The sequence below is a fragment of the Pleurodeles waltl genome, chromosome 2_2, assembly GCF_031143425.1.
Source record: "Pleurodeles waltl isolate 20211129_DDA chromosome 2_2, aPleWal1.hap1.20221129, whole genome shotgun sequence".
NCBI classification, from domain to species: domain Eukaryota; kingdom Metazoa; phylum Chordata; class Amphibia; order Caudata; family Salamandridae; genus Pleurodeles; species Pleurodeles waltl.
The window spans coordinates 351495943-351520862 of NC_090439.1; the positions used below are offsets into that span (position 1 = coordinate 351495943).

The following is a 24920-nucleotide window of genomic DNA, read 5'->3' on the forward strand; positions in this document are numbered from 1 at the left end:
CTTCAAAGGTATTTTGTGCTTCTCTAGTGGCTGCTACATCCCAGAAAACCCACTGTTCATACAGTGTACGGGAGAAGAGAGGAACAGCTCCATGTAAGTTACTTGATAAGCTTTTTCAAACTCTGTTCTAGTTTATAAGGTTTGTTACATGATTATGAGATGAACATTCACAATTCATTTGTTGCAGTTTTATTTTTGACTTGCACACAGTCTATTTTATCGTAAATAAAAGTTCACAACAATTAAATGGAGAGAGGAGGCCAAGGTGTTGTGAATACGACAATGAGGGCCGAGGCCCTAGCGGCACACTGCACCACTACACTCTGGTGGGGTAGTGTGCCATCCCATATTTACAAAGCCGTGCAAAACCACCTTCCATGGCTTTTCATGGCCTTGTAAATACGGACCCCTTTCACGTACAACACTGCGTGAAAGGAGCATTCCATGATTGTTGCTTGGGGTGTTCCCTCACAACACCCATGGAACACGAAGGAATCTGACACATTCCTAGATTTACAAGTCGGGAATGCATCAGATTCCCATGCCACCTCAGTGGTGGTGTAAGAATGAAACAAAGGGGAGAAATCTCTTTATTTATCCTCTTTTCTCCTCTTTCTATGTGCGCTTCATTTTGCAGCAGACATAGAAAGAGGAAAACACCTCTTGTGATTGTTTTTGTGCAGGAAGGTGTACCTTCGTGCTCACAAACATTCATCCCCGCAGCACAGGCTTCCTTGCTCGGGTGCCTGCATTGGCTCCAGGCAGCAATTTGTGTACCAGCACAGGGAGAGAGGACATAAATGTGCCAAATCTTGTAGATATGTCACACTTCTGCCATTCCCAGTGGTGCAGGGTGGTGCAGCAAGGCACTTGCTGTGTTGCCCTGCACCACAGGCCTCCTCATAAATGAGGCCCTGAGTGTATTAAACCATTCTACAGACAATATGGCAGTCAAGCTTGTCATATTAAGGGTTGTTTCTCCAGACAAGAGTATATAAAAGCACCCTTTTTGCCTTCATCCGAACTGATAACTGGGGGAGGGGAGGGGTTTGTGTTCATTTTGATCACTAGACAAAGTCAATCTGATACTAATCTAGATTTGGCAAAATCTGAACCCCTGCTGACCTGGATATGCTGCCTAAGATTAACTATTTGCTTGTCTAGCAGAAGACTAGTAAAACACGGATAGCTGAAGTGCTGTAATGTGGCCACCATCCATCAGATGGTCTCTTGGTTTAACAGAGAGCTGCGAGCAGTGGTGTAACATTAGCCCCCGGAGCTCCTGGGTTGTGGGGGGAGGCTTCCGAGTTCCAGGGAACCGCTTCAGCATAGTACACAATGCACTGTGCATGGGTGGAAAGCCCCTGGCCTGAGTGCTTCTGAATGAGTCTGGAAGGGGGCCCCCTCCATGTAGTTTGCAGGGGGGGAGGCTTGGAGTTTCATTACGCCACTGGCTGCAGGAGGCCAAATTAGAGTTAAAGCAGGCCTAAAGAAAATGGCTTAGATTGAAAGATCAATTGCTCAAAGTTGCCTACAAGCCATAATCACACATATACAAAGCAGCCATAAAGAAAGTGAACTCACAGAGAGAGCTTTTCACTGTCATCAATGATATTACCAGCAACTTCTTCACAGTACATAAGATTATGTCACAGAACTTTTACAATCAGTTATCCCCTGTTTTTTTAACAGAGCTTCTAAAGTTCAAAGTTGATGTTGACCTAACAGCATCACGAAAGTAAGATGACTCATTGTTTATTGACAAGTCAATGAATTGAGCGGTAAGAGGCCTCTTGAATTAGTTCTAAGTCTGACTTTGGAAGAACCTTTCTCTGCAACTAAATTGTGCAAATCCAGGTCAAAGTTCGGCATTCTTCTCCTCAAAAATCTTTCTCTTGCTTTATACAACTTGACCCTTTTGATTTTAAAGATCATTTTATCCTCTTCGAACCATGGAATTGTTCTGAAGGCCAGATAAACGTGCGGTTAAACCCCGAATTCCCCTATAACTATGTTGCTGACAGTTGCCAAAACGTGTTTGCCAGTCAACTGAATAATTTACCTGGAGCACAATCTGCACCTTGGTGATGCTTAAGTTCGTTTGAGATTGTTATGTAGCATGGAATCAACCCTGCTTGCAGTACAAGACAACCTGTAAGGGCTGATCACGAGAACATCACAAGTTTTTTAATCCTCATCAATTTTGTCAGCAGCCTTTGACAATCGTATCTGCCTGGCTAAATGCAATGTAGAGAAGGTGGCTCTTGAGTTGTTCAAATCCTTTCTCAGTGAAAGATCCCAATAGTCTCTCTCGGGTACCTCAAAGCTCATACTTTCTTTGTTTTTTTTTTACATTGATGTTGGACCTTTAATGTCTATCACTAGAAGATCAGGATGCCTACTATATTCTTACACCAATAATACGCAGCTTATCTTCCAGTTGCCTGAGGGGGATCAGTCCCTCTTCACTTTACCTGTGCGCATTACTGACACGAGAGGAAGGATGAAAAGCAATCGGCTTTAGATACATTTTGATAAGACTAAAGTTCTCTTTTCCTGGCAGGCAGTTTCGTGGCCAGAAGATCTTGATGAACATCCAACTCCTAGTTTTACTGTCAAACCTATGAGGGTAAAATTTGATGATGAGCTGAAATTCAGTCCTCAAAATCTCCGTTGTTGTTTTGAACTGCCTCAAGACTATAAGAAGACTTAAGATCCTACTGACGCTGTTATCACTAGAAACTCACAGAAGTGTCATCTCCGTTCTTATTTCGTCTTGACTGAATTACCCTAACTTTTTATATTGTTTAGTAACCAAACAACAACTCAATAGACGTCGGACAGACAAACTTAAGTGGGCAGAGAGTGAAACAGCATTTACAACGATGCCTTTCCAACAATGCCTGAACAATGAATGCATCTTCACAACGAGTCTTTACAGCGACTTTTTGACAATAAATATGTCCTAGCTGTGAACGACTTCACAACGAAAATTTAAGTATTCTACAGGTAAGAGTAATATATATATGAACACTTTTTCTATGGGAACATGGTCCTGACTATAACTACCTAGTGGCAGCTGCCACTAGGTAATATACATATATATATATATATCTTCACTGAAAAACACAAAGCTTACAGTGACGATATAGTTAGGTTCTGAATTTACTCGTACAAAACCATAGAAATTCTGCAGTTATAGTTAGAGTTCTTTTAAGTAACTATAACTCGCGCCCTAAGGTAACTATAACTTGGCCCTTGCCATGCACAGTTTTCTTATCAATAATTTTATTGCAAATGTTGCAGTGATATAAAAAATGTCATAATAGATCTCATCAATGATATAATATGCAGAGTATTTAGCAGTGCATGGCGAAGGCACGTGTTATAGTCACCTTAGGATGCGAGTTATAGTTACTTGAAAGAACGGACTGGGAAAAGGCTTTCATACATCTGGCCCAAAGTCTTTTGCCATTTATACATCAAAGTCGTTCAGCATATGATTAGCAGAGTAGCACCCTTGCTGAGTTATAAATGATAAAAATCTTCCACCACTCCAGGCACAGTATTGCAGCTTTGAATTGGAAAAATACTATCCAAGACAACCTGGAATGAGCAAAAACAACCCCTGACACATGGTTTGCTATCATTATAGCTCTTTTGAGAGATTTAGCTCTGTCCACACAAGTGAGCACCAAGTATAAGTCAAGACAATATCCTTTCAGGGTTAGAGTGATACATAAATTGTCCATAAGAGAAGGAAGAACTCTTCAACACCAGCAACACTCTACATTTGCTCACCTCAAAGGTCTGTTTTTCTAGTCAAGTTTTTAAGCATAGGATTAGCAAAGTGCCATCCATGCCGAGCTAGAAAAAGACAAGGGCTCTCATTATGACCCTGGTGGTGAGTGATAAAGTGGCTGTAATAACGTCAACAGGCTGGCGGTAATTACCGTCAAAGTATGACCATGGCGGAGAAAACTCCCATAGACAGCCAATATACCACACCAACCACCAGGGGGTTAACAACACTGACCAGGCAGAAGACAAAGTACCGCCCACCATATTTTGACCCTTCAATCCACCACGATTTCTGGGGCAGTACCAACGCCATCAAAAGCCTGGCAGAAACACATCAAAGAAGAGCAAAGACTCACCATCGGAGAAACAAGGAAGAACAATGCTGCTATGGAACCGGAACTGCAAGTCTTCCTGATGCTCATCTATGTCATGCTACACCTCGAGCACCAACGACGATGAAGACGATGACGGTGAGTACAGCCGCCTAGCACACAAGGGAGGGAGGAAAACGAGAGTGACACACACACACACGCACAACACACACCACTCACACATACACCATACACACCACCAGCTACAGATGAAAAACAATGGCACACGACACACAGCAGAATAATGCAAGGACAACAAGAATGTATTAATGAGAATGTATTGATATAAACAGCTGCCAAATGAACCAATTGCATGAAAAACAGATATGTACAAATGTACACAAAAGGCCAATGCCCAGTCCAATATACTAAGGGCCCACATGCCACAGGGCACAGTCCAAGGCACAACTTGAATCCTGACTTCATCCGGATAGAACTCTGCAGGGGTATCAGTTTGCAAGTGGGCAGGCACCTCAGGGGGATGAGGGGTGGGCGGCACCTCAGCCGAATACCGGAAGAAGCCTGCTGGTTCTGGAGGGGGCTCCATGCTCATTACTCTGTGCTGGTGAGTGCAAGGCCACAGTCTCTGGAGTGGGTGACTTTCCCAATGGTTCTGGAGGGGGCTTCATGACAACATCTCTGTGCTGGGGAGTGCAAGGTCACAGTCTCTCAGGTGGGTGACTTTCCCACTTGTTCTGGAGGGGGCTCCATGCCCACTACTCTGTGCTGGGAAGTGCAAGGCCACAGTCTCTGGAGTGGGAGACTTTCCCACTAGTTCTGGAGGGGGATCCATGCCATTACTCTGTCCTGGGGAGTGCAAGGTCACAATCTCTCAGGTGGGGAACATGCCCACTGCTCCTGGAGGAGGCCTTTTTTACAGCAGTCCATGGAGAGTGGCCTACATGGCTTGCGCTGGTGATGAGGGCTGCACTGTGTCATGTGGAGGTGAGGGCTGCACAGTGTCAGCAGGTGAAGGTGCCTCCTGGGCAGCCTCTGCTGGAGGTGAGGGCTGCACTGTCTCAGCAGGTGGACGTGCCTCCTGGTCAACCTCTGCTGGAGGTGAGGGCTGCACTGTCTCGGCAGGTGTAGGTGCCTCCTGGGCAGCCTCTGTTGAAGGTGGGGGATACACTTCCTCATCTGGCAGTGAGGGGTCCCGTGACCACTGGTGGTGGTGGTGGTGTCACCCTGACAGGCTCCACTGGAGGTAAGGACTAAACTGTGTTGGCAGGTGGAGGTGCCTCCTGGGCAGCCTCTGCTGGAGGTGAGGGGTGCACCATGTTGGCAGGTGGAGGTGCCTCCTGGGCAGCCTCTGCTGGAGGTGAGGGGTCCACTTCCTTAGCTGGCAGTGGGTGCCGCGTGACTAGTGGTGGTGGTGGTCTCACCCTAACAGCCTTCGCTGGAGTCGAGGACTTCTTCCCCTTCTTGGCAGGAGGCAGTGGATCCTTCTGGGCAAGGGTTGAGGGCGTCTTCCCATTCAAGGCAGGATGTGAGGGTTCCTTGGCCTTCCGTGCAGGAGTCGAGGGCTTCTTCCCCTTCATGGAAGGAAGTGCAGGCTCCTTCCCCTTCATGGCAGGAGGTGTGGGATCCTTGACCTTCCTGGCTGGTGGAGTGGGATCCTTCACTGACTTGCTACCACGACTAGGTGGTGCCACCGCTGTCCGCATGGACTGTTTGGCTGAGGTGCTGGGCTGGGTCATTGGGACCCTGCTCTTACGGGCTGGTTTGGGGGGGAGGGGGAAGGGGAGTGAAGAGGTCAAGTTGGGCAAAGAAAAGCTTCTTAGGGACGGTGGGGCGGGATGAGGGAGGAGGGATGGGAGTGGAGGTTGAGGGAGTGGTTGTTGGAGGTGTATGTCTGCTGGACGTGGGTGCAGGTGCATTGGCAGTATGCTGATGTGAGGTGGATGGCTGTTGGGTGTCTGAGTGCTTGCATTTGTGTCCTTTAGGAGGGGGGACAGACAAGATGGGAGAGAAAACAGGGGACACGTGCATGGATATTTTGGAGGTGTCTGCTACTGAGGTGTGTGTGCTTCTTGGTGTGGTAATGCTGGTGGTGGATGTTGATGCAGTGCATGCAGGTGTGAGTGTGGACATGACTGTGAGGGAGATGGAGGAGGAGGAGGAGGTGGAGGGGGAGACAGTAGAGGCAGTGAATGTGGTTGTGTAGGAAAGTCCTTTTTTTTTGCCTGATCACCCCCACTCTTTCTGGATAGGTACTGGTGGTTACTGACTCTTGGCTGTGCCCTGGGTACTGCTTACCAGTCCCAGGGCCAGTGCTCTGTGTAAAATGGATATGCAAATTAGGCTAATTATAATTGGCTAAGTTAACCTACCTATAAGTCCCTAGTATATGGTAGGGCATGTAGGTTTAGGGACCACAGCATAGGTGGTGCACACCTAGGTGCATTGCTGAGGTGCCCAGTGTCATTTTAAAAGCAAGCCTGCCTTGCTGGCTGCTTTTAAATTAAAGTTATATGCAAATTCGACTTTGGAATTAAAGGTACTTCTAAAGTCTTAAACTACCTTATTGTTACATATAAGTCACCCCTAAGGTGTGCCCTATGTGCCCCTAGGGCTGGGTGCCATGTAACTATAAGCAGGGACTTTATAAAAATAGATTTATAAGCCCTGGTGAGGTAAAAACAGCCAAATTCGTTTTTCCCTCATTGAAGTAAATGGCCTTCATAGGCTAGAATGGGCAGACTTTATTTTAAATTTTAAAGTCTCCTTAAATGTTACATACCAAGAATTTGGTATCAAATTGATTGTTATAATAAATCCCACAACTTCCAGTTGTTGGATTTAATATAACCAGTTCAGGTAAAAAGTTTAGACTTTACCTAAAAAGTTGCCAATTTCAGCTCTGCATTGTTTTTGCTGCTGTGCTCTGATTGGCCAGCCTGCAGCAGCTTCTGCCAGGCTACTTTAATGAGGTGTGAAGTGGCCTGGCTTCACACAAAGGAATGTGCTTGGGGGAGAGAATCTCCCCTCAGCAGATGGTGAGGCAGGAAGGGGGAGGGCTGCCAAACTGGTCTTCAAAGGCAGAGAAGGACATCTGGAGCACCCAGCAACACCCCCACATCCTGCAACCCCAGACAGCTAGGTGCCCCCTTGATTAGATTAGGAGAGGGCAGGAGAGGGGTGTGTTTATGATTTTTAGCCACACCAGTGGGTGGGCTCAGCCAGATCTCTCCTCCAAAAATCAGATTCATCCATTTTGGATTTTTAGAGACTGTTGCCTTCTGGGATGGATTTTTGCCACACTTCCCAGGAAGTGGTCATCACAGGGGGACGACCCTGTCCCTGATTGGAGAACCAGGGCCCCCCTGCTTTTCACCCAGGAGCAAGGATAAAACTGGCGGACCTGCACCCACGCCTCAGATCCCCTCCAGAATTCAACAAGAAAGGAACTAAAGAAGAAGAAGGACTGCCCTGCTGGACCCCTGGCCTGCACCTGGACCCTGCACTCAGAAGGACTGCACCAGCTGCACACTTGGGCTTCACCACAAGAAGGACTTTGCCTGGCTTCCACTGGTTCAAGGAGGGACTCCCTGTTTGCTACAGGTGAAAAATTGCTAAACCAGAGTCCCCTGCACCAACTCCTGAAGAAAGCGACCAGCTGACCACTGTCCAGTGGCCAAAAAGGAGTTTGCGCCAGGTGCATTCTGGGAGTTGAAGTCCGCACCCCCCAAGGACCATCACAGAACTTCTGGACCCTTGGGGTGAGCTGTGGACCCCAAAAGAACCTTAAAAGAACATCTGGGTGAAGCCCCAGAAGTTTGGAAAAGATTGGAGAATTTTTGAAAAAAAGCTCCATAAAGTGACCGACCCGACGCGGAAATTCTAGCCGGCTTGCCTCAATCGCGACCCGGCCTGACTTCGTGGTTCGTCCCGGTAAAGAAAAACATCCAAAAAAGAGACTAAGTCTGAACGTAAAAAGTTGACCGGGACCTTCCAGCCATCGTATCCGAGAAGGGCTCCACGGACGTCGGATCAAGATCCAGGTTTACCCCGGTCGAAGGATTTTCATCTCGAAAAAACGACTAAGTCCGAAGGTAAAAATCACCACCGAGGAAACCGACTTCGCGTATCCGGACAAGGGCTCCAGGAGGTCGGATCCAACTGGCAGGTTCGTCCCGGGGAAGAAAAACATCAAAAAAGAGACTAAGTCAGAAGGTAACTTTTTAACCGAGGCCTCCCGCGACTTGTAGCCGAGCAGGGCTCCATCGCGGTCGGCCTGAAAGTTTGACTTTGCCCCGGTCCTGGTGCAACCAGATGACCCGATTGGCGCTTTTTGTTTCTAAGCGCTAGAAAATAATAATACTTAAAAAATTCATATCTCCGGTTCCCCTGAACCGATTTTAATCGTTTTTGTGTCATTTTAAAGATAAAAATATAAGCTATTTTTATAAATTGGTTTTGGATTTTTAAACTGTTTCCTGTGTTTTATTTAATTACTGTTTTGTGATATTTGAATGCTTTACACTTTGTCTCCTAAGTTAAGCCTTGACGCTCGATGCCAAGCTACCAAGGGTAGAGCTGGGATTAATTTACTGAGGCCTAACTGTACTTATGTGGAGGTTTGTGGCTTGTTGCTAGGTGTAGGTACCTACCTGCCCTACCAATAACCCATTTTCCAACAGGTTGTGTCTGCAACTGTCTGGTGTTTGCATGAGTGCTTGTGGGATGAATTTTGGGGCCTGTGTTTCACTGTGCCACTTGTGTGTTTTCTTGTGTGCATCCTCGTCTACATGTGTGCATGGGATGCGTTGGGGTTGAGGAGACTGGGAATGGGAAGTGGTAGTTGGAGGTTGAACGGTCGGGACAGGGAAAATGGCTGCCATCAGAGAGTAGGCCAGAGCCTGAATCGATCTCTGTTGGGCCGCCAGTCCACTGTGAATGCCCTTCCAGGAATGTATTGCATTGTTGCATCTGGGATGCCAGCCCCTGGATGACATTCACTATGGTTAACTTCCCTACAGAGATGGATCTCAGGAGGTCAATATAATCCTCACTAAGGGCAGCAGGGCTCACTGGGGCAGGGACTGAGGTGCCTCGGGCGAAGGAGATGCCTATCCTCCTGGGTGAGCGGGCACGGGCAACTCGCTGAGGGGCTACTGGGAGGGTGGTGCTGGTACGTGGGGTGGCGGCTGTACCTGCAGCTGGGGCGGTCACAGAGGTGTCCGCCACCACCAGGGAGCTTCCATCGGAGGAGGTATCTGAGTCTGTGTTGTCACCTCCTGTCTCCGCCGTGGTGCTCCCCTCGCGCTCCGTCACACTGGTTCCTTCGGCGTCGGTGGACTCTGCCTCCAGGGTCCTGTGGGATGCAGCTCCCTCTGTCTCCGGTCCCCCTGCTTCTCTGCCAGATGATGCTAGTGCACACATGGACAGGATAACAGAAGAAAAAAGGGGGGAGAGAGAGAAAGGGAACACTGAGTCAATTACTGCACCAACTCCACAGTTGGCATTCAAAGCACCATCACACACAGGGATCAGGCTTGAGCACTATGCATTGCACTGCCAGTGATTTAGCTAGATGCCACAACAAGATGAGGGCCACACACCGCCAACAGTACCACTCCTGGGACCCACCAAGCCCTGACTGATATGGAATGCTAACAAGCTAGGTTACCTGCATTTGCAATACACCCATTACCCTTGAGCTGGATCACGCTGCAATGTCTGGCCTGGCCTTAGTGGCACCCACTAACTCACATCCACTACCCGAATCCCATGCCAGCTGCAAATTATTGTAGTAATGAACACTGTACTCATCCCCTTGTGGCTGCTGTGATGCCCTCAAGCGTCTGTCCATCTCTGGGTAGGCCACCAACAGTATGCAGGCCATCAGGGGGGTCAGGTTCCGACAGGCACCCCTTCCTCATTGGGAGGCCAACCCTAGCTTGGCCTCTGCGGTCTTCCGAGCCCAGCGTCTCAGGTCCTCCCACCTTTTCCAACTGTGGGTGCTCCGCCTGCCATTGACCCCTAGGGTCCGCACGTCCTTGGCGATGACACGCCATAATCCCTTCTTTTGATGGGCACTGACCTGCAGAACTAATACAGACAGGAGGACAGCATTACACATACAATCCAGCCTGTCACACATATGGCCCACAAATCTAGTTTCCGTCACCACTGGCACACACATCGGCCGGCACACTCCATGCACACCTCCACAAGACATTTCCCCCCTCCGATGACACAATGCTTACACACACATATCCACGCATCCTTCCCACATGCATCATGCCCAAGGTGTACTTACCTGTTGGTCTGGAGGCCCATACAGCAGTCCCTAATGGGGTAGGATCCCATCCACCAAATGCTCCAACTCCTCCGAAGTGAAGGCAGGGGCCCAAGGACACTGGGAGGACCGCTGTGTGCCAGGGGGAGGACAGGCCCAGGGAACCGACTCTCCAGGAGGCACTGTCCGAGATCCTGGGAACCTACCAACATTCCCAGGACACGATGGGCCAGATCCATGACAACGCGCAGGAGAATAGGCAGCTGCAGGAGGAACAGTATCAGGGGATCAGGGAGTACTTGCAGGCCATTAACACCACCTTGATCTCCATAGCAGGGGTGCTGGCAGATATGGCCAACATTATGAGGGAAGAAAGAGCACAGCAACAGGCCCCTACCACTAGCCAGTCCATTGGCCAGCCCTCTACTTCTGCTGCAGCTGGTGGGCAGGAGGCCCCACCACAGAACCCACAGACCACCATCACCCCTCCCCCTGCAGAAGGTGAACCACCCCACAAATGTTCCCTGTGACCCAGACAGAAGCCAGAGACACTTGCCAAGACCACCACCAGGAAATAGGACTGTTGTGATTGTCCCCGTTGTGTCCCACACTGTCACCTTGTCCACTTTGAACTGCATTTGCTCCCCTTTCTATGACCCCTTGGACACTGGACCTGTGCTACAAACAGACTGGAACAATACAGCGGACTTTCCTCCATCATCACCCCATTCAATTGCACTTTTCTCTCACTTTCATAGCACTGCAATGTAAATGTAAATGTAAATTAGCACTTGTATAGCGCACTACTCACCCGTGAGGGTCTCCAGGCGCTGTACTCATACCGCTATGGAACCCCTCCTGGCTTTTCCCTGTGAGGCACCCACTCCTGAGCACCCCCAGGGTGAAGCCAGGCATCCAAGCGCTGTTGGGGCCGTTGTGGAGATTAAGCAAGCTATTGCCCAGAGTTGCACCCATGAATTAGATTAGGCACCGAGGCGAGAATTATCTGGTCAAGGGGAATTGAGCCCAAGACCTGCCGAAGCGGGACTTGAACCCTGGTCTTGAGCCAGATCTCTGCCTCAGGGTCTGCCGCTCTAACCATTGAGCCACACTTCTCCTAAAAACCCTTGAACACAACTTGACTACTAGTATGTTATGTGTTGAAAATGTGCATTTATGGAAACAGTCACATCTATTGCAAATGATCTGAACACTGTGAGAGCATAGAAATAATGACCTGTAGCTGTCATCACATCAGTACACAGTTCTTATCCCACCAACATCTGTAAAATGACAAGCTATAAGTGACAGTAAGTTTAGATGCAATGGAAGTTAATGCCATCATGCTACAGCCACACAGGAAACATCACTTTTCAGAGGAATGGTCAGTTGCACTGTCTCACCTGTGTATTATTGGAAGTATTGACATATAACTGATATTCTGTTGTCCTCATCCTCATCCTCTGCCTCCTCACCCTCACTGTCCTCAGGGTCCACTGCTGCCACAGGGGCATCTTCAGTCTCATCCTACTACAGAAAAGGGTAAATGCCATCTGAGGGCTAGGTTGTGCAACATGCAGCATGCAGCATGCCACTACTATCTGGCAGACCTTCCCTGGTGAATAGCACTGGGATCCACCTGTCAGAGGGAGGAACCAGAAACTGGCATTCAGGAGCCCGAAGGCCCTCCCGTTGATCCTTCTGGTTCACGCATGTGCCTCATTATAACATTCCTCAACCCCTGTCCTGGAATTCCTCACAGGGGTCAGCAGCCACAATAGGTTTGGATAGCCAGAGTCACCTGCAAGTATTGAGGGGGAACAATTAGCCTCACACAATGATTTGGGGATGACGCCTGAAGGCATACACTAACATACAGTGGGTGGGGACCATGACTCACCTATTAGCCACACCCTGAGCCTCTGTAGTTGGCCCATCACATTTGGGATGCTGATATTCTTCAAAACAAAGGCATCATGCACTGACCCAGGATATTTAGCATTGATGTGGGAAATGTACTGGTCCGCCAGGCACACCATTTGCACATTCAGTGAGTGGAAACACTTCTGATTCTTAAAAACCTGTTCATTCTGGCGGGGGACTAACGCAATATGTGTCCCATCAATGGCCCCAACAATATTGGGTATATGTCCCATTGCATAGAATATGGCCTTCAAAGTGGCCAGATCTTCCACCTTTGGGAAAGCTATGTATCTGCACATGTGTTTCACCAGGGCAGACAAAACTCTTGCCAGCACAATTGAGAACATTGACTGTGACATTCCTGCTGCCAAGCCCACTGTCACTTAGAAAGAACCAGTTGCCAGGAAATGGAGCACTGATAGCACTTGCACAAGAGGGGGGATCCCTGTCGAATGACAGATATGAGATATCAGGTCAGGCTCCAATTGGGCACAAAGCTCTGCGAGTGTGGCCCTGTCCAGTCTATAAGTATGTATAATGTGCTTGTCCTTTAGTGTAGCCAAGTCCACAAGTTGTCTGTACACGGGGGTATGTCTCCTCCTCCTATTCATTTGCAGCGGTAGGTATCTAAGGGACACAAGAGTGAGTAGGCTGTCACAACTTGAACAATGGAACCCCAACCTCTGTGTACATAATGCATTTAGGTGATGGGACAGTGGGAATGGCGAGGTATGTGCTAATCTAGGCTGCAACGCAGTTAAGGTTGATATGACCATTGTCCGCCACCATGAAATGGCAACCGCCTGTCCTGTATCTAGGGACAAGTGGAAGTGAGGTAACTCTGCCGATGTTGGGCGTCGTGGTGGAAGGCCGAGCTAGAAAAAGACAAAGGCCCTCATTATGACAATGGGGGTAAAAACCGTCTACCGCCGCGGCGATGGCCGTCAAAAGTTTAAAGTTCATTCTAAAAGGTGATCTGACTCTTTTTTATTGACAAATACATTTTATTTTCAATTTGTCTAGAAATATCTTATTCTAAGTATATCTTTCATCAAGCCTGAAAAACTCTGTATCTCTCCTCTACCTTTCTCTTTTTCAATCTCTTCCTCTCACTCACACACACACTCGGACCCTTACGCACCCACTCACAGACCCACTCAGACACTCACACACCCACTCACAGACACTTGTGTATCCACTCACAGACCCAATCAGACCCTCACACCCCCACTCACAGACCCACTCAGACACTCAAGCACCCAGTCATAAACTCAGTCAGACTCTCACACACTGTCTCACAGTCCTACTGAAATCCTCACACACCCACTCACAGACCCACACATATACTGGCATACCCACAAACAGACTCACTAAGACAGTGATGCATCCAGTCTCACACCCAGACAGACACTCTCACAGCCACTCTCACACCAGGATACACCCTCTCAGACCTATTACCACACCCAGAGAGACAAGACGTGTCTAACTCCCATCATACACAGCATGGAGTTGGGTGGGTAGGGGGATTGGTCACAGGGTCTGGCCTGGTTGGATTAACATATAGTAATACAAATTAATTTACTTTAAAAAAAAGCATAGAAATTCACTTAAAAAAAACAAAGGTTACAGGAATGTTACAGTTACAATATAGAATTTAAAAAAAAACATTGAAATTCACTTAAAAAAACAAAGGTTACAGGGTCATTATAGTTAGGCTCACATTTCAAACATACAAAACCATAGTAATTCAGCTGTTAGAAATATTTCAAGTAACTGTAACTCATACCCTTGCCATGCACTGCTAATTACCCCAGATATTACAGCACTTCCTTTATAGCATCACTGATAATATCACTGTCACATTTGCAGTAACATTATTGACGAGAAAACTGTGTATGACGAGGGCGCGAGCTACAGTTCCCCACTCACTGCCCCAATCAGACCCTCACACACACACTCACTCACACTCACTCGCAGACCCAGTCAGACTCTGACACACCCACTCACAGACCTACTGAAATCCTCACGCACCCACTCACAGACCCACACATACACTGACATACCCACTCACAGACTCACTAAGACACTGATGCATCCAGTCTCACACTCAGACACTCTCACACCAAGATACACCTTCTTGAACCGATTACCACACCCAGAGAGACAGGCCGTGGCCAACTCCCACCATACACAGCATGGAGTTGGGTGGGCAGGGGGATTGGTCGGAGGGTCTGGCCTGGTTTGGATTAACATACAGTAATACAAATCAATGTACTTTATAAAAAGCATAGAAATTCACTGAAAAAAACAAAGGTTCAAGGAATGTTACAGTTACAAAATAGAATTTTAAAAAAACATTGAAATTCACTTAAAAAACAAAGGTTACAGGGACATTATAGTTGGGCTCACATTTCAAACATACAAAACCATAGTAATTCAGCTGTTAGAAATATTTCAAGTAACTGTAACTCATACCCTTCCCATGCACTGCTAATTACCCAAGATATTACAGCACTTCTTTTATAACATCACTGATAATATCACTGTCACATTTGCAGTAACATTATTGATGAGAAAACTGTGCATGACCAGGGCGCGAGCTATTGTTACCCACTCACTGCCCCAATCAGACCCTCACACACCCACTCACTCAGACACTCACTCACAGACCCAGTCAGACTCTGACACACCCACTCACAGACCTACTGAAATCCTCACGCACCCACTCACAGACCCACACATACACTGACATACCCACTCACAGACTCACTAAGACACTGATGCACCCAGTCTCACACTCAGACAGACACTCTCACAGCACTCTCACACCGAGATATACCTTCTCGCACCGATTACCACACCCAGAGAGACAGGCAGTGGCCAACTCCCACCATACACAGTATGGAGTTGGGTGGGTAGGGGGATTGGTTGCAGGGTCTGGCCTGGTTGGATTAACATATAGTAATAAAAATTAATTTACTTTAAAAAAAGCATAGAAATTCACTGAAAAAAAACAAAGGTTACAGAAATGTTACAGTTGCAAAATAGAATTTAGAAAACCCATAGAAATTCACAAAAAAAAACAAAGGTTACAGGGACATTATAGTTAGGCTCACATTTCAAACATACAAAACCATAGAAATTCAGCTGTTAGAAATATTTCAAGAAACTATAACTTATACCCTTGCCATGCATTGCTAATTACCCGAAATATTACAGCACTTCTTTTATAACATCACTGATAATATCACTGTCCCATTTGCAGTAACATTATTGATGAGAAAACTGTGCATGACGGGGGCACAACTTATAGTTACCTTGGTAGGTATAGTTACCGTGGTCATGTCTTTAGGGGACTCCACGTTCCAGGAACCCTTGTGCCAGGAGGCGCTGTCACTGACCTTTGGGTGCAGGACCATTTCCAGTACTACATAGAGCTGTCCTCACTCCCATTGCATGGGACGCCATGGTACTGTCTTTGGGGGACTTCAAGTTCCAGGAACCCTTGTGCCAGGAGGCTCCATTATTCACTTTTGGGGCAGCACCATCTCCGGCGCTACAAAGTGCTGCCCTCACTCTTGCTGCGAGGGAGGCCGTGGTAATGTCTTTGGTGGACTCTAAGTTCCTGGAACCCTTGTACCAGGAGGCATGAACTCACCTTTTGGGGCAGAACCAGCTCTACAAAGCGCTGCCCTCACTCCAGCTGTGTGAGCCGAGTGCAGGTCACACCTGGGCAAGCCCAGGCCAAGGGCAGGTCCACCACACCTTGATCCTGGCACAGTGTCCTCCCTCAATTCAACCTGATGCATAACTAGGAGTCCAAGACTCCTCGCCTACTCAAGGTACTGTATTGATACACTTCCTCCTTTTTGTTAGCCAACGGTCGCAGGGCCAGTCTCCCATTCCTTCAACATATTTACATGCTCTTTGGCTGCTATGGGAAAAAGGAAAGCGGCGGCTAGCCGCTGGGGAGTCCTGCCTCTAACAAACCCCCCTCCCAAACAACCAAAGCACACGGCCACAAACTGTGTCTCTAGCAACATAGACTCATTAATTGAAGAGGTCGAAAGTATGCCAAAAACTGATGCTCCAAAAACAAGTTGAGCTCCAAAAGGGGGGAGGTTGGCATATATTTTTAAAAGAAAATCTTTGGTACAATCTAAACGATCCAAACTGGACCCCCCAAGTATAATACAGCATTCTAAGGAGCCCTTAACTGTTTCCCACCATTAAAATGCCCTCGAACCAATAGTAAGTGCGGAGGGAGAGTCTGACCTAGTTATCTCCAAGGTGGAATGTGCAAATAAGTTTGAGATTCTTGAACTGGTGAATCCTGCAAACGATCAACCTCACACCTGCCCATCACAGCCTCCCAGAGTCTCTCTTGCTCCTGGATATAATCCTCCAAACATGGAAGATGTTCTTACTCTTATTAATTTGCTATGAGAAGAAGTCAAGGATTTGAAACTAGTGATCCTCAATGTAAAGAGTATGCTTGTAAACATAATGGGAGTGAAAACCCTTCTTCCGCCTGTGCTGCCTTTATGGCCTAAGGGGTCTTTGTCTACTAGTATGCATCCTGGGGCTCTTTCTGGCATATGGATGCCCTCTTATAACGTTACGAGTGGTGCTGAAGGGACCACTAAACACCTACCCACTCAGTCTGGTATTTGCCATGGACATTCTCGACCTTTACTGCATCTCCATTCTGGAAGGTGTCGCCAAGGACCTTCCTTGGCACATAGGGATATGATATCTATCCCCTCCCAGCTCCCTTGTCCTGCACAAAGGAAGATAACTCAGTTGGGAAATATTATGCCTGTCCAACAAAGGCTTTGCCATGATGCTCGCATAACAGGAGCTTCTTTTATTTCACACTCTTCGGCAGCTTATACTGTCTTTATGACCAATGTTCCTAAATTGAGACCTGGTGCCCTCCAGGACAGCTCGATGGGATCCAAAATGTCAGACATTGCCATTCAATCATTTATTCTGATATTGTTTCTGTGGGGCGCTTTCCTTTGTGGGAGGGGTGATGGGATTGCATTGCGGTTAAGCTAGTTGCACAGGAGCTAGTAGACGGCCTGATCGCCTTGGACCTGCGCACTTCCCCTTCCCCTTCCACTGGGTCTGAAATTCACTTTAAACTAAGCCCCTTGGATAATAAGTTTGGGAGGACAAAGGGCCCCGGCCTCCTTGATAGTGACAGTACTCTAACAGAGATCGATTGACTATGTAATTGCCATCCTTCAGGTGGGGTGGAAAGGGCCCCGGCAATTTCTGATTTTAACATTCAGGCTTTCCTAAAGTCGGTGTGTACATTTCCATACCTTGCAGAAAGGAGACCTCGTTGTTCCATCCCTCCCCACCTGAGACTCTTGAAAATTTGGCAGTCAGGCCGATTTATAATCAAAGCAATAGCTGTCAGGTCCCACAGTCCCAACCTAGTATAAAGCTAGTTAGCTGGAACATAGCGGGAATTAAATCAAAGCTGCTCGACCGTGAGTGGGGAGATTATATTGACAAATTTCATATATGCCTATTTCCAGAAACATGGGCAGTAGACACAGTTCATAGGCAGGGGTTCGCAACGCACTTTATTGACGCTACACCCTCCAGGCAGACAGGCCCTCGGACGGGCTTACTGTTTGGGTTAAAACTGCCCTTGACTGTTCAGTGAAGGTCCTCAACACCGACTGTTAGGACATTCTAGCACTCAAGCTGGCACCTAGTGTGGGATTCCATGCCTTGTGATTAATGTATATAGTAGATCTACCCCCTTTAACAAACTCTCCCCAACTTTAAAATATTTAGCTGCTTTCTTAAAAACCCATGGAAGCAACTCATTCCTAATAATTGCTGCTGACCTTAACACGTCTTTCAAACCTTACCTCCCCTGACTTGAGTTGATTAGGGAAGAAAATGAATGTTGGGAATTTCCAGTTTATAGGCTCTAGAACGTAGGTGAGGATGAGCCCTGCTGCTCTCCAGTTAGTTGACCTATTTGTAGCTCACGGCTTAAGTACATGCAATGGCTGTTCGTCACCAGTTCTAGGGGCTAAAACCAACTTTTAGAAGGGGAGACTATAGGAGTAATATTAATTCTGTACTATTGGACATTAGGGCTTGGAACGAAATGTCTGTTATGGAGGTTAATTGTCACTTGGAAAGTGATCATTTCCCTCTTGTACTTATGTTAGTGAAGGTCTTGTGGGAAAAATCTCTCCCAGCCTATACCCCTTACCTCTACCAATACAGTTCTAACCAATAATAGGCACAATGTGAGGTGGGCAGATGTTTGCAAAATCCAGCAGATCCAGAAAGATATTTATGAAAGAACAAGTGAAGCCCTGACAGTACTTGCTAAATGCAAGTATACTCCCTGTCAGATTTTAGAGGTGCATGGTGATTTGTTCTCCTCTTTAAAAAAATCTTTGAAAAAGAAATCAGACCCTATAAAATAGATTTAAAAACACATGATTGGTTTGAGCATCAGTGTAGAGAGGCAAATCCCTCAACAGCAATATTAAGGGTGATAGCACCGCAGCAAGGAAGATGTATCGCAGGGCTATAAAAATCAGCAAGGCTAAGTGGGAACACAGGATATTGGAAGACATGCTGGAAGCTGAAAGGAAGAAGAACAGTTGACTTTTCTGGCACTTGGTGGCAAACAGGGCACACAGAGCCCGTCCTGAGTGTCACATTTCTGCAGGGGCATGGGAAAAATACTTTACCACCCTCTACGCTGACCCTGATTCCATAGACAGTGAGCAGCGGCTCCATAGTCGCAATCCAGGAAGTGAGCCGAGAACTAGTGATCTTTAGCATCAAAGAAACTTTTGAGGCACTTACTATACAAAAAGCGAGGAAGGCCGCAGGCCTTGTCAGAATTCTCGCTGATATGTTTCATTCAGAACCATTAATATAGGGCCCCTACATTAATTGTCTATCAAATGTGATTGCGGCATGAGACCCCACCTCACCTTTCTGGCTGGTCCAGACTGAAAAAAAGCTCCCTGACTCTTAAGCATGTAGCCGCCTCTATACTCAGACTCGACAGTTTGGCAGTTTCACACCAGCAGTAGAGATCTATAAGGCCCAAATCTGCGGGGAGGTGCCAGACTATGAGCCACAGAGGACCTGGCCCCGTACACAGAATAACTAAAGGTGATAATTGATAATCGCTTAGCTTCTACGATCCGCGGGGTAAAAACCTGGCTGCTCAGACTGCATCTTTCTGATTATTCGACGAATCCTTCTTCCATAGCCAGTAATGCTTGCGAATTTGTTAAATCTAGTTACTGGGAACCTGTTTTCTGCAGTAGGATTGTGACTGTGCCTTCGGGTAGCCTCACTGATTTTTACTTATACAGCAAGTGTGACTTCCACTTCGAGGAAATTATGGATTACGTGAGTGCCTCATTGACGAGATCCCTTTACATCAAATTTAAGTTTGGGATTCTCCCGCTGACTGCATTTACTGCCTGTTAGACCTGGCATCCTTTGCGTGGTTTCCCCTGTCTTTTTGCCTCTGCTTCCTGTGTTTTTGACTGTGTCCTAGACTTTGCTTTTGCTGATTTTGGTACTCTGGGCACTTTACCACTGCTGACCAGTGCTAAAGGGCAAGTGCTCTCTGTGTGAACTGTATGTGTAAATGGCTTTTCCATTATTGGTATATTTGATTTACTAGTAAGTCCCTAGTAAAATGCACTAGAGGTGCCCAGGGCATGTAAATCAAATGCTACTTGTGGGCCTGCAGCACTGATTGTGCCAACCACTTGAATAGCCCTGTAAACATGGCTCAGACCTGCCACTGCAGTGTCTGTGTGTGCAGTTTTAAACTGCAAATTCGACTTGGCAAGTGTACCTGCTTGCCAGGCCCAAACCTTCCCTTTTTGTACCTGAATGGCACCCCTAATGCAGGCCCTAGGTAGCCCCATGGGCAGGGTGAAGTGAATGTTAAAGGTAGGACATGCAATTATGTGTTTTACATGTCCTGATAGTGAAGTACTGCCAAATTCGGTTTTCACTATTGCACAGCCTAACTCTCTCATAGATTAACATGCGGACTGCCTTTAAATATCTTTTAAGTGCAGTTTCCCATTGGGAGCAGATAGAGAAGTGGAGTTTGGGGTCTCTGGACTCACAATTTAAAAATGCATCTTTTGATAAAGTTGGTTTATAGATTGTCAGTTTGAAAATGCCACTTTTTTTAGAAAGTGGGAATTTTCTTGCGTAACCATTCTGTGCCTCTGCCTGCCTGTGGAATCCACATCTGGGTCAGACTGACAGTTGGGCTGTTTGTGAATTCCCTCTAGACAGGGAAATCGAGCTGGAGTGTAGCCTGCATATCCTGATGAGTCTCCTGGGCTAGAGTGGGTAGGGAGAAACTGACACACACCTGAAAGGGCTGTGTCTGTCCTCACACAGTGCAGTCTCCAACCCCTGGTGTATGGCTGGAGTCAGCCCTGGCCAAGGCAGGATTTTGTCAACAACAGGGACTTTCCTTTGAAGTTTACCTTCTTCAAAGGCAGAACTGGGTATAAGCTGTGGACCCAAAAACCCCAGACTTTAATAACACTTCTGGATCAAGAGGAACATTTGCCAAGGAGAAGAGCTGAAAAGCTGGGGGAGGAGTACTGCCCCTTTGCTGTGTGTGCTTTGCTAGGTTGGCCTGCAGTTGCTGCTTTTGCCTTAGAGGGGGCAAAGACTGGTCTTTGCTGTGTATCCTGCTTGTGAAGGTTCTCCAAGAGCTTGGATTGAGCTTGTCTCCTGTTAAAAAGTCTCAGGGACAGCAAAGGCTTCACCTACCAGCCCCTCCGTTCACTTGCTGTGGACTCTAACTCACCAGTTGGTGCCTACTCCAGATTCTGGGCCCCTGGGAGTGAAAGCTGGTGAAAAAACAAGAAAAACCAAGGGCACCAACTTTGGACAATGCCCGGACTGACGCTGCTTCCTGACTCTATGACGCCACCTGCAACTGAAGAAGTGGTCCCCACTGAAGTGCGACGACCCCGACCGACATCGCAGGCCTGACGCTGCAACAGCCACTGGCATTCAGTGAATTTGTGAGTCCTGAGTGCTGTGCCACCGACATCCGTGACACCTGACTCCGCCGAGACACCTGTGTGCACTGACTTTGTGATGTCACTTCACTCTGTCTTGACCCACCGGATAGCAACCCCGCCGGAGCTTCACACTAATGCCGTCTCACCTCCACTGCTCTGCAGCAAGGATCCGACTCTTCGCACCGACGCCTCCGCTCCACTGCTTCGCAGCACTGGAACTGATGCCGCACCGGATCAAGCAACAGCTCGCTTCCCCGACTCCATGCACCAGCTTGTTTCCTCACTTTTAAAAGGTAATGTACCTGAAGGTCGTGCGACTCCGTGACCAGAGCCATTGGCATCAGATTGTCGAGAACGACTCTGTCACGATGCTAGGATAACACCAAATTGTAGCATTTGTGTTTCTAAGTGCCATATTGAAGTTTAATCTATGAACATTCATAACTTTGCTTGTGCATGTGTATGTTGGATTTTTGTTGTTGAGGTCTTATTTTACTCAGATAAATATTCGCTATTTTTCTAAACTGGTGTTGAGTGCTTTTGTGGTATTTCTCTGCGTGTGTGTTGGTGCAAATACTTTGCAAATTGCCTTTGAGATAAACCTGACTGCTTGTGCCAAGCTTCCAAAGGGGTGAGCAGGGGTTATCCTAGGTGTGTATCTCCCTACCCTGACTAGAGTGAGGGTCCCTTCTTGGGCAGAGTGCAAGCTGAGTGCCAACCAGAGACCACATTTCTAACACTGCCACATGGAATGGAGGTACTGGGACGTTCAGTAGCTTTTGTCCCATGGGCAGCCCAAATTCAGAGAATGAACACATTCAGGTTTTTTTGTAGTGCCTATGCAAAACACTGCATGCTGGATCGCTCCTGTTTGTAGACTTTTTCATCTTGAAAATCAGCATATAGCTCTGAGGATCTGCAAGTCAGATAATAGGAGCTTCATCCTCCACTCAGTCTCTAATTTCTTGCTCTTCACTTGGTTTCTTAGATTGAAGGCAGTTGGGGCTAGCAGACCCTAGGAAGAGAATTCAATTGGCCTTCATAATCTTATTGATATATCTCAACTCTTCTTTATGGGCGAGCGCAAAGCACTCCGTCCCATGCTGTAATCTCTCTTTGGGCTTCTAACCATGCCCATGTCACGTCAGTCACTTTCATTGGTTCGTGGAGTTGCCTTTTAAAATCCGCTTGCTTTCATTTGAGAAAGGCATGCATACGTCATGCCTTTTCCGGTGTTTAGCCCATCTACACAGCACCAGTAAACTACTGAAACCATTCGAGGCTCGATTTTTTCAGCATGATTGGACTACTTTATCTTTTTAATTCCCACCCAGCGCGATCGCGCTGGGGTTTCCATAGCACAATCGTGCTCGGTTTTTCCGTTTTCAATTTCAGCGTGATCATGCTGCATTTTACATAGCGCAATCATGCTGTGTTTTTTTTCTTGTAATTTGTGTGGCAAGAAAAGTCCAGTTAGGAGTTTACATTGCTAATTGTCACAGTGGTTGCTGCTTCCATGCACCACTGGCAAATGCCAGTGCATTAATATGAGAATTAACAGAAAAAATGAAAGTGACACACACTACACACTGTTTACTAACACTCCATGGCAGGAGCATGGTTTCTTTTCAGTTACAGTACCACGTTTTCTTTTCACTTCCTAGGATTCTTTTCTGATGCTGTAGAGCTGTCCGGGAACCAGTCGTAGAACCAAATTTCCCTGGTAAATGCAGTGTAGCAGTTCTGACGTGGCACCTGGTGTTTCCTTAATTAGCTCATGTGTCCTGTGATATTAAAATAATGATACAGTTTCCACATGAACACTTTTTAGGTCACTAGAACGCACTAGCAACTACAATCGTAATATGTGTCCAACAGCGCTGTCACTGGCATTTATTTACCTCTTTTACTCTTGTGTATACCCTGCTGGTGTTGGGATGATTGCCACATACCACTAAGGCAGTAAAAGGCCTCAGTGAGTTAAACGCTCAACACTGACACATGTGGTGATCTTCAAGGGACACATTTGGATTGCCTTCAAGCTTGGCTTCCTTCCAGGTTTCGCCAATTGGGTATTATTGAATTGTCAATAATAACACCTATCATCAACATCCACTCCAAACAGCAAAGAGTGGTATGAAGCGCTATCAAATGTAAGTTGTCATTAATGCCGGCCCATGATTTCAGAGCTGGATATATAACATGGAGCATCACAGAGGCAAAGGCTTCACAACATCGTTTTGCAGTTCATCAGCTTATATAAACCCACTCACATGCATGTGTAACATTCGCAGTGCTCCTTTCCTGTCGAATTGAATACATTCCTCATATTTATTCTCCTTTCCTGGCCGCCACTTAGAGTGTTCTTTTTTAAATCCCTTTATCACTTGAAAAGGCTTATTAACTTGTCTGTTAAAGCAGCGCAGTCCTACTCAACACTGATCACTAGTGCTTAATTCGTACTATTGCCTGGAGGTGGTGAGCACCGCACTAATTTTTAGGGACCAGGACTTGATTTTTCATCATCAGACATTGACCCAGAGCAACATGGAGAAAGGCAGAACACAGAGAAAGGATGACGTGGTAGGAAAACAGTGACAAAGGGAGACAGCCGAGTGAAAAAAGAACCTGCAAGACTGAGGAAAAGAGACATTGTAAAGTGATGAATGTAAGGAAATTCCTTCCTTGGCATGGTTACCCCCTGATTTTGTGCCTTTTGTTGATGCCAGTTATGATTAAAAGTGTGCTGGGACCCTGCTAACCAGGCCCAAGCACCAGTGTTCTTTCCCTAAACTTTACCTTTGTTCCCACAATTGGCACAGTCCTGGCACACAGATAAGTCCCTTGTAAATGGTACCCCTGGTACCAAGGGCCCTGGTACCAAGGGCCCTGATGCCAGGGAAGGTCTCTAAGTGCTGCAGCATGTCTTATGCCACCCTGGGGACCCCTCACTCAGCACATGCACACTGCCTCACAGCTTGCGTGTGCTGGTGGGGAGAAAATGACTGAGTCGACATAGCACTCCCCTCAGAGTGCCATGCCCACCTCACACTCCCTGTGGTATAGGTAAGTCACCTCTCTAGCAGGCCTTACAGCCCTAAGGCAGGTTGCACTATACCACAGGTGAGGGCATATGTGCATGAGCACTATGCCCCTACAGTGTCCTTAGACTTTGTACGTGCAGGGTAGCCATAAAGAGTATATGGTCTGGGAGTTCCATAATGGCTACACTGAAACCTCGAAAGTTTGGTATCAAACTTCTCAGCACAATAAATGCACACTGATGCCAGTGTGGGATTTATTGTAAAATGCACACAGAGGGCATCTTAGAGATGCCCTCTGAAAACCAGTCCGACTCCTAGTGCTAGGCTGACCAGTTTCTGCCAGCCTGCCACGGCCAGACGAGTTTCTGGCCACATGGGGAGAGTGCCTTTGTCATCTTTGGCCAGGAACAAAGCCTGTACCGGGTGGAGGTGCTTCTCACCTCTCCCTGCAGGAACTGTAACACCTGGCAGT

General features: G+C 47.1%; 1 protein-coding gene across 2 annotated transcripts in view; it reads left to right on the forward strand.

The window, feature by feature from the left end:
• The window catches only part of GPLD1 (glycosylphosphatidylinositol specific phospholipase D1), an 833365-nt gene that overhangs the window by 568757 nt on the left and 239688 nt on the right, over window positions 1-24920 (forward strand). For both annotated transcript variants that reach the window (XM_069218887.1, XM_069218885.1), the window contains exon 11: window positions 28-93. In XM_069218887.1, the coding sequence (XP_069074988.1) occupies window positions 28-93 (66 nt within the window). The remainder of the gene's footprint in view (window positions 1-27; window positions 94-24920) is intronic.